The sequence below is a fragment of the Anomalospiza imberbis genome, chromosome 29, assembly GCF_031753505.1.
Source record: "Anomalospiza imberbis isolate Cuckoo-Finch-1a 21T00152 chromosome 29, ASM3175350v1, whole genome shotgun sequence".
NCBI classification, from domain to species: domain Eukaryota; kingdom Metazoa; phylum Chordata; class Aves; order Passeriformes; family Viduidae; genus Anomalospiza; species Anomalospiza imberbis.
Genome location: NC_089709.1, coordinates 2,366,961 through 2,380,176, shown reverse-complemented (window position 1 = coordinate 2,380,176; position 13,216 = coordinate 2,366,961). Strand labels below are relative to the sequence as shown.

The 13,216-nt window shown below is 61.3% G+C and overlaps 1 protein-coding gene across 1 annotated transcript; it reads right to left on the bottom strand.

The window, feature by feature from the left end:
* Positions 1 to 1,230: 1,230 nt before the first annotated feature.
* INSRR (insulin receptor related receptor) lies at positions 1,231 to 11,396 on the bottom strand. Its single transcript, XM_068174910.1, has 21 exons — positions 10,422 to 11,396; positions 9,145 to 9,457; positions 8,917 to 9,059; positions 8,621 to 8,765; positions 8,323 to 8,537; positions 8,127 to 8,253; positions 7,776 to 8,014; positions 7,526 to 7,693; positions 7,230 to 7,419; positions 7,064 to 7,105; positions 6,690 to 6,955; positions 6,427 to 6,563; positions 5,932 to 6,097; positions 4,600 to 4,708; positions 4,419 to 4,489; positions 3,658 to 3,887; positions 3,469 to 3,579; positions 3,209 to 3,368; positions 2,036 to 2,165; positions 1,832 to 1,966; positions 1,231 to 1,715 (listed from the first exon to the last, which is right to left on the bottom strand). Exons 1-21 carry the CDS (start codon positions 11,230 to 11,232, stop codon positions 1,445 to 1,447), a joined length of 4,179 nt encoding a protein of 1,392 aa, XP_068031011.1. The 5' UTR covers positions 11,233 to 11,396; the 3' UTR covers positions 1,231 to 1,444.
* Positions 11,397 to 13,216: the final 1,820 nt, after the last annotated feature.

Below are 13,216 nucleotides of genomic sequence, written 5' to 3'. Positions count from 1 at the left end.
AGGGGGAATCCGCACACGGGCACCGACCACGGAGCACGTCTGTGCCCTGCCCGTGCCCTGCCGCCACCCTCCCTGCAGGCTGGCACCCTACACCTGCACCCCCAGCTCCACCAAGTGGGTCCATCCCACCATGGAACCCCCAAAATTCCTGGGGCACGCCCGTGCACACGCATGTACACACAGACGCCACACCCGCTCCTGAACCTGGCTCGCGGCGGGCTGCAGTAGAAGGGACAGGACTGATCACCATCGCGGGGGCCACCTACAGTCCCCCAAGCTGTCACCCCCCCCCGACGGTGCCCCCAGATCTCGAGGCGTGATGGCCTCTCCTGGATCAAGCTCTTCCCCAGCACCCCATTTTGTCGGGGCGCAGAGATGCTGAAGACGGGGGGGCGTTTGGAGGCACAGTGGCCCTGTCCCCAGCTGTCACCTCCGACCAGGACCCACCTCGTCCTCCTCCCCGAGGTGGGGCAGGGCAGGACAGGGGTCCCCATCCCCACCCGGATGATGTTTTGTCGGAAGCACGTCGGGGGTGGCTCATCCGAGCGCTGATTTCTGCACGTTCTCAGCCCGCACCCTTCCCCCCGTGGCACATCTCCACCGCCAGCCCCCAGAGGCACCCACGGGGCCACGGTTCCTTTGGGGCCACCTCCCGTGGGGCCCCACTGGACACCCCAAGCACCCCCCCGGCAGAGCGGGCCAGTGGCTGTTGCCACATCCTCCTAAATTCCACTGCTTTGACGTTTTTCTCTAGAAACGCCCCCGGTTTGGGCACCGCAGGGCAAAGCCACAGGACGCAGATAGGGCTGGCGAGGTGGGGAGTGGGAAGCATCGTGTGCCGCCGCCCCCGCGACCCCCCCAAGCCAGGCACTGCCGCAGCTGAGCTTCATCCCCTTTATTCGCGCTCAGATTAGGCAGTGTTGCCCCTTCCAAGGACCAGCACGGCCTCGGCACAGGTCCCAGTGCAGTGGACTGGGGAGAGACATCAGGGCAACCCCAGGCTTCCCTGAGTCCCGTGACTCAGTTTCCCCACCTGTGAAAGGTGTGGGGATCACAGGGGTCGTTGACCTGTTTGCCAGGCGGCTAGGGAGCGACGACAGGGGCAGGTTGATGGGGGACCCAAATGCCAAACCCTCCTACCCATTCCCATACCCACATTATCCCACACCCCCACAAAAAAGTAAGGAAAGACTGGGGTGTTCTCCTCCCAGCCAGCAGCAGCCCCCCAACTCCCTCCCCTGGACTCAGAATACCCCCAATTTATTTTCAGGGGAACTGCATCCCACAGAACATCCTTGCCTTGCTGCCACCCTCTTCCCAAGGCACCCACTCCTTGGCTGAGCCCTTAGAAGCAATAAATAATGCAGGGGGGTCCCAGCAGTGGGGGGTGGCCGAGAAGGATGTGGGGTGCAGAGTCCAGCGGGGGTCCGAGGACACCCCGGGGTCAGAGCGAGGCTGTCCCGTTGGGGAGCTGGCCTGGCCTGTGGTCCTTGCGTGCGGGCAGGGGGGATGCGAGGGGCTCATCCTCCTCGGGGGACGGATCTGTCTCAGTGCTGGAGGGCTCTCCCGAGCCGTGATGGCCGTTCTCGGGGCTGTAGAAGAAGGAGAGGGTGCGGAAAGCAGGTGCCATGTGGTCCTTGATGCGCTCCAGGAGCTGGACGAAAGAGGGGCGCTGGCGTGGGTTCTGCTGCCAGCACAGGCACATCAGCTCGTGGCTGTGGAGAGAGGGCACCTGCTGGCTTTGGGGGGCTCCCAACAGCCCTCCCAGCACCGCAGAGAGCAGGATTTCCCCCAGCAGGGTGGGGTGGCGGGGGTGGGGGGGAGCACTCACAGCTTGTCGGGGCAGTTCTCGGGCCGCTCCAGGATGCCGTTGTCCATGACAAAGCGCAGGACCTGCTCGTTGGACATGCCCTGGTAGGGCTGCTCGGCCAGCGTGGCGATCTCCCACAGCACCACCCCGAAGGACCTGCCGGAGCACCGCTGCTCAGCCGGGGGATCCCCAAATCCCCCCGGCTCTGCCCATCCCAGCACCTACCAGACGTCAGACTGCGTGTTGAAGATGCCGTCCTTGAGCGCCTCGGGGGACATCCAGCGCACGGGGAGCAGCCCCTTGCCCCCTTTCCGGTAATAATCCGTCTCATAGATATCCCGGGTCATGCCGAAATCTGGCGGAGGAGGAAGAGGAGGAGGAAGGTGTGAGCAGCGGGAGACACAGGGCTGGCACAGCCTGCCCGCCGCTGCCCACCCACTGTTGGATGATGCCCTTTACTGACCCAGAGATGGGGTAACTGAGAGGTGTTTTAAAAACTTTTATTCTATTTTCAGTCTCATGCAAAGGGTGAGACAATACAGGTGTTATAATTCATGCCATTACAATCAGAAGCTAATGATTTCTTAATTACAATACTCTCTAAGTGTTTTTTGGCCTATCAGCTTTAGATACATTATGTTGTAAATGCCTTACAGCTAATCATCTAAAATTACTCTTCGTGGGTCCTACTACAATGCACGTTCATAATTCTATTTCTTCTCTAAAGTATCTAGTCTTTTATGTAAGGCTATCTTTTGAAACTTGTTTCTAGTTCAATTTTTCTCTCAACAATGTCTGTCTTATTCTATGGTATTCCTAAATTAGTTTCTTATCTCAAGGTTTGCATACAGATACATGCTATGTGAGTCTTCTCACAGAATTCACAGAATCACTGGGTTGGAAGAGACCTTAAAGATCATCGAGTTCCACCCCTGCCCTAACACCTCAACTAAACCATGGCACTGAGTGCCACATCCAGTCTTAAACACATCCAGGGATGGTGACTCCTCCATCTCCCTGGACAGGCAATTCCAGAACCTCATCACTCTTTCCATGAAAAGTTTCTCCTAATATCTGACCCTTGGTGCAGCTTGAGACTGTGTCCTCTGGTTCTGTCAGTTCCTGGAGAAAGAGACCAACCCCACCTGGCTACAACCACCTTTCAGGGAGCTGTAGAGAGTGATAAGTTCACCTCTGAGTCCTTTTCTCCAGGCTAAACACCCCCAGCTCCCTCAGTCCTTGCTCACAGGGCTTGTGTTCCAAGCCCCTCACCAGCCTCGTTGCCTCCTCTGGACGCACTCAAGCATCTCAACGTCCTTCCCAAACTGAGAGGCCCAGAACGGGACACAGTTTTGTCAGGTTTTGAGAATTTTCTATGCATCTATTTCTCACACCCACCTCCAATCTTGACGGTGAAGTCCTCGGACACCATGCAGTTGCGGGCAGCCAGGTCCCGGTGCACGAACTTGTTGGCGCTGAGGTAGGCCATGCCATCGGCGATCTCCCCCGCCATCTGGATCATGTCCTTGAGCGACGGCGGTGGCAGCCCGGGGTTGTTCTGCACCGTGCACAGAGTCAGGGCTGAGGCAGGGCCACGCCAAGACCCCCATGGACATGGGGTGAGTGTCCCTTCTCCTGGCACCTGACCAGCCCCTCACCTCGGCTTCAGGCCTGAGTGAACGCAGGTAGCTCTTCAGATCCCCACGTGTCATCAGCTCCATGATGACCAACGCTGGCTGGCCCTGGGATACCACGCCGAGCAGACGGACCTGCAGGGACAAAGAGGGCTGGCATGTGAGCGCCCAGACCCGCCATGTCCCCTCCCTCCCCCTCAGCTGCCCACCTACCACGTGGTGGCACTTGAAGGCTTTCATGACGGAGGCCTCGTTGAGGAACTCGATGCGCTCCCGCATGGTGGCCAACTCGTTGACTGTCTTCAGGGCCACCTTGGTCTCCTCTCCCTCCGTGACCAGCCCCAGCGCCACCCCCTCATACACCATCCCAAAGGAGCCCTGTCCCAGCTCCCGGATCACTGTGATCTTCTCCCGGGACACCTCCCACTCATCAGGCATGTACACTGTGGGGTGAGTGGGGATCACCCCATCCCCATCACTGTGACTAACCCCATCTGCATCCCTATCCTCATCTCCATGTCATCACCATCCTAGTCCCTGTCCCCATTCCCATCTCCATCCCATTCCCATCCTCGTCTCCATCCCATCCTCATCTCCACCCCTTTCTCATTCCCATCTCCAGCTCATCACCATCCTCCTCCCTGTCCCCACCCCATCCCCATCTTGATCTTCATCCCATTCTCATTCCCGTCTCCATCCCATCACCATCCTCCTCCCTGTCCCCATCCCCTGCCATTCCCATTCCCATCTCCATCCCATCATCTCCATTCCATCCCCATCCCCATCCCTGTCCCCATCCCCATCCCATTCCCACCTCCATTCCCATCATCTCCATCTCCATCCCCACCCCCATACTCATCTCCACCCCATCCCACTCCCATCACATCCCCATCCCCATCCAGCATGACCCCAGCATAGAAAGGGCTCGGTGGCCCTTTGGGGTGGCCCCTGCCTGTCCCCACGTGCCCACGTACTGTCCGAGGCGCTGAAGTACTCGGGGTTGACGGAGGCGTAGAGCGTCCCGCTGGGGTACCCGTCATGGCTCCTGTCGGGGAGGGCAGTGCTCGGAGCTGCTGCCTCCCCCCAGTCCTTCCCAGGCCTGGTTTGGCCAGACCCCGCCCCAGCCCAGCCCCGGGGGTGCAGGGGGGTCGTTACCTCTTCTTGTTGTAGAAGAAGACAAAGACGGCCAGGCAGGAGATGAGCACCATGAGCACCACAGGCGTGACGGTGAGCAGCACGTAGAAGCTGCTGGACTCCTCCTCGGCTGCCGGGAGCAGGCGGCCATGGATCAGGGTGTGGGCACTCATCCCACCTCACATGGGACAGCTGTCCCACCAGCACCCCTGGGCCGGAGAGGGGGAGCCTCCTGCTCCCCAGCCCAGCAGCACCCTCTGATCCCTGTGTGCCCCTGCCCCAGAGCATCCCTCAATCCTCCAGATCCCCAGTTTATCGGCAGACCCTTCTGTCCCAGTGTCCAACTCCAGCAGCATCCCCCACTCTCCCAACTCCTCAATCCAGCAGCATCCTTTGATGAAGGATGGGAAGAAGACCAGCCTGGCTGAGCAAAGGTCTTTGGCTGGAACTCAGGGAGAAAGGAGAGGCTCTGATTTTTGGAAGAGGGGGCAGGAAATTCAGGAGGATCTGAGGGAAGTTCAGGACAAGGATGAAAATTAGAAGGGCCAAAACCCAACTAGAACTGAATCTGCCATAAGAGACAATAAAAAATGTTTCTATCAATCCATTAGTACCCAAGGGAGAGCTGAGAAGAAAGTGAGTGCTGTGCACTGCTGAGGGACATGAAATCCTGGGGTCAGTTTTGGACCCCACATGACAAGAAAGGGGGGCTGGAATGTGACCAGAGAAGGGATCAGAACTGGGGAGGGGTGTGGAACACCAGGAGCACCTGAGGGGTGGAGGGCTCAGCCTGGAGAAAAGGAGGCTCAGGGGGGACCCTGTGGCTCTGCACAACTCCCTGACAGGAGGGGACAGCCAGGAGGAGGTAGGCTCTGCTCCCAGGGAACAGGGACAGGACCAGAGGAAGTGGGCTCAAGTTGCACCAGGGATTGGATATTGGGGAAAACTGGAAAGCATTGGAGCAGGCTGCCCAAGGCACTGGTGAAGTCTTTGTCCCTGGAAGGATTTAACAGATGTGCAGATGTGGCACTTGGGGATATCGGTTAGAGACAGCCTTGGCAGTGCTGAGAGAACAGTCGGACTCGCTGGTCTTGGAGGCCTTTTCCAACCCTCTGTGATGACCCTGTGATGCTCCAGTGTCTCAGGCCAAGATCATCCCTCAATCCCTCAGCTTCCCAGTCCAGCAACAACTCCCACCTTCAGCAGCCAGGCCCAGCAGCATCCCCTGACCCCACAGGTCCCATCCCAGCAGCACAGCCCAATTCCCCAGTATGCCCCAGCTCCCCGACCCCACAGCAGCCCCCTCCCTGCCCACCATGTCCCTGTTGATGTCCCCCTGTCCCCCACAGGTACCTGGCCCCAGGATGTAAAACTTGACCAGCCCCGTCCACGAGCCATTGCCAGCCAGCGAGGTGGCCCGGACCTTGGCTGAGTAGTTCCCTGGCTGGAGCAGAGCCAGGTGGACGCCCCCATACTTGGAGTAGCGGTGGCGTGAGACACACACAACAGTGGTGACCTCCTGGAGGGGACAACATGGGGGTGGCAAAGGGGCTTCATCCCCCCCAGCCATGTGTAGGCCCTGGGAGAGGGATGGGATGGGATGGGATGGGATGGGATGGGATGGAATGGAGATGGAGATGGAGATGGAGATGGAGATGGAGATGGAGATGGAGATGGAGATGGAGATGGAGATGGAGATGGAGATGGAGATGGAGATGGAGATGGAGATGGAGATGGAGATGGAGATGGAGATGGAGATGGAGATGGAGATGGAGATGGAGATGGGTGCTGTGCCCCTGTAACCAGATCTGGCAGGTCTGGGCAGGGGATGCCACAGGTTGTTCTCACCTCGCTCTCCCGGCTGTACTTAATCTCATACTTGAGGATGAGCCCGTTGGGGTTCCTGGGCTCTTCCCAGCGCAGCAGGACACTGTTCTTGCCAGCCGGCACCCACGTGACATTGCCAGGAATGTTGTCAGCTTGCACTGGGGAGAGGCACAGAGGGAGTCAGCTCCTGGGGGCATCACCTGCACCCCAACCCGCTGCCAAGCCCCCATCTCAACAACATCCCAGCACGGCCAGGGTGGGGCTTGGAAGGGCTGGGGACGCACGCTCGGGCATGGTCCTGGCGAAGACGAAGGTGGCGGCGCTGCAGCCCACGGTGTGCGCGGCGTGGTTGCAGGCGTGGATGTCGATGCGGTACTCGGTGAAGTGGCGCAGCCGCGACAGCACCGCCCGGTCACGCACCACCTTGTCCTCAAAGATCTGGAAGTCAGGCTTGGGCTCGCCTCCGGGGCGGCTCGGGGCCAGCGGCTCTGCTGAGGAGGTGTTGGCCGGGGACGTGACGGCCACCACATCCCTGCGCTGCTTTGGGGTCCTGCAGGACATGGGGACAGGAGGTGGTGGGGAGTCGAGGCGCCGGGATTGTCCCCCAAAATTGATCAGGGGAGGGGAGATCCCCCAGGCTGGTGTGGTCCCAGCTCACCTCTGTGGGTTCTTATTGATGGATGTCACCTTCCAGGGTGGCCTGAGAGAGCAGGAAATCAGTTAAAGGGTCTGCCAGGAGCAGCCGCTGGGCCCCCCCCACCCAGGCAGACCCACGCACCCAGCTTGAGGGAGCCCCCCAAAGCAGGGACCCCCCCAGATGGCACCTGGGGATGGTGATGGAATTGTGAAGGAAGTTCTCAAACTTCTTCTGGAAGGACTCGGCCTCGCCCTCCATGCGGAGCTGCCCGTCAGTGGGGCGGCAGGGGCAGCACCTCTCCTCCGCATCCTGCTCCCCCTCGGGACCATCCCCAAACCCGAAACGCGTGTCTGCGCTGCTGGTGGGCAGCTTCAGGCCTGTGGGCAGCAACGGGCAGAGCTGGCAGAGCCTGGCTCAGCAGCACCATCCTTGTTCTGCTGGTGTCCTTGGCTGCTGTGCTGCCCCTGCCCAGCCTGGCCTCACCTTTGTGGCAGTAGTCGTTGATGTAGAGCTCCATGTCCTCGGCCAGCTGCTGCCACAGCACCAGGTAGTAGATGATGTTGCCGTTGCGTTGCGTGGGCGGCTTCCAACGCACCACAATGTGGGAGGAAGAGTTGGACATGGAGATGACGTCCCGGGGCACCGTCGGGGCTGGGATGACATGGGGATGGTCAGTTTTCCTGGGTGGGGGGGGTCCACCACGGGCATGGCCAGCCCCCTGCCAGCCCCTTACCCGCTGGCATGGTGCGGATGTAAACCACCTCGCTCTGTGCCCCGTAGTTGCGTCCTTCCTCGGCCGTGGTGAGGGTGATGGCGCGCACGAAGATGGCGTATTGGGTCCAGGGACGGAGGTTGAGCAGAGTCACCCCTGGCTCCTGCTCGCTGCTCAGGGGCAGATCCACGTCCAGCACGTTCCAGCTCTGGGCCCCACAGGCGTCCTGCCCCACATACTCTGACACGTTCTGGAAGGGTCTGTCCCACACCAGGCATCAGGGAGGGTCCCGGGAGCATCCAGCAGGGACAAAGGACACCGCAGGCTGGCATTCCCAAGCCCTCCACAAAGGGGACAAGAGGGAGCACTTACGACTCCTTGTAGTAGACAATGAAGCTGAGGAGGTCCCGGTACTCGGGGGGCCGGTACCGCTCCCACTTGAGGAAGATGCGATCGGACTCGGTGACGTTGGAGATGAAGCGCAGGGTCTGGGTCTTGCCTGTGGGGAGGAGGCAGGGCTCAGGCAGAGGGTCATGGCACTGCTGGTTGTCCCTGTCCCCGTACTCACAGGACGCCCGGTCCCCATTGGTGCGGGGGTTGATCTCTGCCTTGTTCTGCCGGCCCTTGGTGCCTGTCACCTCCTCCATGCGATAGATCTCGGCCAGGCACAGCTTGGGATTGAATGCAAAGTACATCTTGCCCACAGGGATGGAGAGGATGTGGTGGCTCCAGTCCCAGAGCTGCTGCAGGTTCTGGTTGTCCAGGACATACAAGGTGTAATTCCTGGGGGAGGAGATGTGGATGGAGGCAGTGGGCAAGGGCACTTTCAGGGCCACATGTCCCCCCCAAACCCACACCATCCTCACCCATCCACCATGGAGTCACCACGGATCAGTTTGAGGTTCTTGAAGAAGGACAAGGAGACGAGGGCGAAGGAGTGTTTGATCTTCAGGAAGCCCGTGATGGTCTCAATGAGCCCCAGGCTGCTCTGCAGCTCTGAGGCCAGGTTATCTGGGAATGACACACTGTGTGAGCTCAGGGAGAGGGGCACCTCCCCATTAATTCTCTCTGCAAGGTAAAACACCCCCTTCCTCCAGCCCCTGCCCTTCGCAGCAGCTCTCCCACCCGGGGTGGCTTTGGCAGGGCCAGCTCTGGCACTCACAGCCCCGGCGGATGTTGAGGATGAGGTTTCCCTCGATGAGGGTGCAGCCCCCCAGCTCCTGCGCCGCCTGCATCGAGTCGATGGTCTTGGTGCCCACCTTGCACTCCTTGGGACACAGCCCCTCGCACTTGTGGCAGAACATGCTGTGGGCAGGGTGACAGTGACAGGACGTGAGCCGGCCAGCGTGCCACCACCGTGCCTGTGCTGGGGCACTGGGGACACCCCCACCTGCTCTCGTTCCTGGTGTATCCCGAGGGACACTCGGACAGGCACTGCCGCTGGTGGATGACGAACTTGGAGGCGTCGCGGGGGTTGTCGGAGACCTTGCGGAGGCTGGCGCAGTACTCGGCGGTGACGCAGCGCCAGCCCTCGTACTCGTAGGTGCGGGGCGGGCACGAGGGCAGGCAGTGCCCGTTGAAGTGGAAGTGGCGGCAGGCGATGCAGGCCCGTCTGTCGTGGGGGCGGCCGCAGCCCCCCAGGCACTCGGTGTGGCAGCACTCGCCCGCTGCCGTGCACGCCGAGCCCGCACCGCACGGGCACACTGAGAGGGGAGACATGGCACGTGGGCACAGAGCCCAGCCTCGGGCTGCACAGCTCGGGATTGGGGTCGGGAGGGAGAGGAGAGAGGTGGGAAGGGCTCAGGGGGCTGCTGGCATCCTCCAGGGCTGGGGGAAAACAGGAGTGAGGGTGGGGTAGAGGGATAGATGGAGGGATGGATGGTGGGATGAAGGGATGCAGGGAGGGAGGGACGTGGGGATGGATTCAGTGATGGAGGAATGCAGGGATGGAGGGAGGGACGGATGGTGGGATGAAGGGAGGAATGTGCTGCAGGGACAGAAGCGGGGATGCTGGGATGTGGGGATGCAAGAATGGAGGGAGGATGGGGAGGATGCAGGTATGCAGTGAGGGATACAGGGATGGGTTGATGGAGGAGTGGATGGAGGCACGGCAGCGCTGATGGAGGGGTGCCCAAAGGGATGGAGGAACGGATGGACAGCCAGTAGCTGGCCAGGCAGGTGGGTTGATGAGTGGCTGAGTGAGCAGGTGGATGAGGGGCTGCATGGTGGGACAACAGGATAGATGGATGGACAAGATGGGGCTCGGCCCATGCTGAACCCCATCTGCCCAGTGCAGCCAGGCCGGGGCCACAGCGGAGGTTGCAGCCCTGATAAGGATCTCTGTTTATAGTACATATTTCATTACCAGCTCTCCTGTTTACAGAAAACGAGCTCAGGAGGAGCCTGTATTTACCTCGCCGCTGGGAAAACACAGCAGCCAGGAGCTGGCCTCTCCACGGAGGATGATACAGCACGGATCTGGTTACCCCACCGTGCTGCCTGCACAGCACACTCCCAGCAGCAGGGGAGCCACAGCCACTCGCCGGGCCTGCCATTCTCAGGTGGCTCCACCAGCCTCCTCCAGTGCCCTCCCAGTTTGCCCCACAGTGCAAACCAGCACCATCCCAGAAAAGCAGCACAACCAGGCCCCGTGCCACCGGCACCCACCTTTCTGGCAGTAGCTGGAGGTCCAGCAGCGATAATCCATCTGTCCGTTGACGCTGGTCTGCACACACGGCTTCTCCACATCCAGGATGCCCGGGCAGACGTCGGCACACTCTTCAGCCAACTTATTGCCCACAATGTAGGTGCTGTCCCCGGTGTCGGGCAGCAGCAGCCCCCAGTCGATGGTGGAGAGGTGGCAGAGCTCCTGGTTGCGCTCAATGCGCACTGAACCGCGCAGGATGTGGCCCAGGCTGTGAAGCCCCACGTCCCGCAGGTGCGGCATCTCGAAGATGACCAAGGCGTAGCTGAAGAAGAGGTTGGTGCCGCGGATGACGGAGAGGTTGGGGAAGAGATCCCGCAGGCTCTCCAGCCCGTAGACACGGAAAAGGAGCAGGTACTCTGTGATCATGAGCAGGCGAGGGAAGCTGAGCCCCCGAAAGTCCTCAGCGCCCGTGGTGAACATCAGCAGGATCTGCAGGTTGCCTTCAATGATGGAGCAGTTCTCCAGCTTCCGCAGCTGGGAGACGTCATTGCGGATGTCCATGCTGCCGCAGACTGGGGTGGCGAGAGGGGGACCCCATGGGCAGCAGCAGGGACAGGGCAGCTGCCCCCCACCCCTGCCCAGGGATCCCCCAAGTGATGCTCGGGGGGGTTTAATATCCTGGTGCTGCCTGTCAAGCGTGGCTGGAATTGGTTTGGGCGGCTGGGGAGACGCGAGCGGCTCTGGCAGCAGCCGGCGCGCCGCGGCTCTCCGGGGCACGGCGCGTCCGTCAGCAGTGATGCTAAAGAGGCCTGGCAGGCTGCCCTGCCCCATGTCAGCTCCAGAATCACGTCCCAGCCCTGGGGGAAGCTGTCTGGGGGTGCTTTTCCCCTTCCCCAAGTTGTGGGGCAGCTGTGGGTGCTCACAGATCTCCCCACTCACGGTTACCCAGGGAGTGGCAGCTGCAGCAAGGTTGTCCCCATCAACTCCCCCTCGTGCCCAGACGGTAATGGGGCACACAAGGCTACCACAGGTGTCCGTGTGGCACTGCCCCAGCCCCACATTGGCTGTCCTGAGGCTTTTAAACCCAGCAATGGGCAGCATGAGCCCCAGCACCTCCTGCTTCCTGATCCTGGCAGGGATGCAAGAGCCAGACTAAGCAAAGAGCTTCCCACTGACAGCATTCCCAGCCAGAAACCAGGTCCAGGTCCTGGAGGGGATCAGGTGTGTGGTTCACCCCTCATCTGTCCCCTGCCAGCCTGAGCTAGTGGCTCCTGGCCATGTCTTTGTGACCTCATGATGCCAGGTGGCGATTTTCCCCTCTTGGTGTCACCCATAAACCGTAGGCACTGTGGCCCGTGGGCACTGTGGCCCCGTGGGCTCTCTGGCTCTGGCAGCTGCCCATAGCCCCTCACCCCAGGTTCAGCCCCTCACTGGGAGCCCTGTCCCCTCCCTCTGTCCCCCTGCAGGACCGGCCGTGAGCGCAGCACCAACCCCGAGGGTTGCAGCCCCTGCTGCCACCATCACCTCCCTGACCTTGCCAAGTCCCCCGGTAAGGGGAGGGGGTCCCCCGTGCCCCTGGCAGCACAGACAGAGGACAGGGGTGCCAGGTGGGAGCAGGCACAGTGACGTGTGTCCCTTGGGCACCTCTCGGGTGTTTCATCCTCTTCCTCCATTGCTCCCATCCCCCAGCACAGCCCCTCGGTGACTGGGGAAACTGAGGCACGGGCGGCAGGGAGAGGGGAAGGCAGGACACATGACAGACTCTCCTCGTACCCCCAGCTGTTCCCTGTTGTGGCCATGAGACCCAGGACCCACAGCTGCCCCCTGCCCACCATGGCAGCCCCTCTCCTGCCTTTCCCACCCCAGCAGCTGTGCAGGGAGCAGCTCTCCTGACTCCTGTGACAATTTTCCACCATCCCACTGGGGCTGAGGGACCCATCTCTGGCCAAGCCCCCTACTCCACTCCCCTCATCCCATCCCAGCAACAGGGGGCTCCCACTCTCTGCCCCTTCTGCCCAAAACGGGGGGGGGTCTGCAGCACTGGGGGTACTGCCATGGGGGCAAACTGAGACTTTGCCTCGGGGTTTGTCTCTTGCAGACCCCCTAGCACAGGCAGCCCCCACCCCAAAACTGCCCCCCCAAAGCAAGCACCCCCCACCCCGCTCCCGACCTCCCCATCCCAAGCACTTACTTTCGGAGGGAGCCCACACGGGGGGCACTGGGAGGTGGCCAAGGACCAGCAACATCACCCCCAGCCGCGGGGCACGCAGCGCCCTCGGCCCCATCCTCGAGCGGGACCCCCAGGGCCCCGTCCCCGTCCCAGCTCGGGCTCTGCCGCTCCGTGTCGGGTCCCGCTCGCCGTGTCCGGCCGCTACCCGGGGAGCGCCGGGATAGCGGGGGGGCCCACGGACCCTGCCCGGAGCCTGCGGCCCCTTCACTTTTGTTTTCGGCTGCCGCACACAAAATATTTAGCCTGACAACTGTCAGGGCCAGGGCCAGGGCATGTTTGGGAAATAGAGAGGGGGAAAACAGGGCGGCCCCCCCGCGTCGGCGTGGGTGGGAAGGGAGAACTGCCTCTTGCCTCAGTTTCCCCAGCCAGAGCAGGAGGTTCCAAGTTTCTCTGGCAGGGGGACACCAGGAAAGCAGCCAGCAACCCATGGAACAGCACAGAAGGGACAACTTAAGGGTGGGTCACTCTGCCTCGCAGGGTGAATCTGGGGTGCCAGGAGCCCACGGCTTTGGGGTCCCCACAGAAGAGCAGCCCTGCAGTGAGGGAGGAAACTGTGGGCACTCAGCACTGCCTGGCTGTGATGAT

What these genes read in the sequence shown, in the direction of transcription:
- INSRR (XM_068174910.1), bottom strand. Translation starts at nt 11,232, where the DNA reads ATGGGGCAGGGCAGCCTGCCAGGCCTCTTTAGCATCACTGCTGACGGA. An exon ending in CAACGACTACTGCCACAAAG is followed by an intron (nt 7,420 to 7,525) that starts GTGAGGCCAGGC and finishes TGCTGCCCACAG; the next exon opens with GCCTGAAGCTGCCCACCAGC. An exon ending in AGTACAGCCGGGAGAGCGAG is followed by an intron (nt 6,098 to 6,426) that starts GTGAGAACAACC and finishes TGTCCCCTCCAG; the next exon opens with GAGGTCACCACTGTTGTGTG.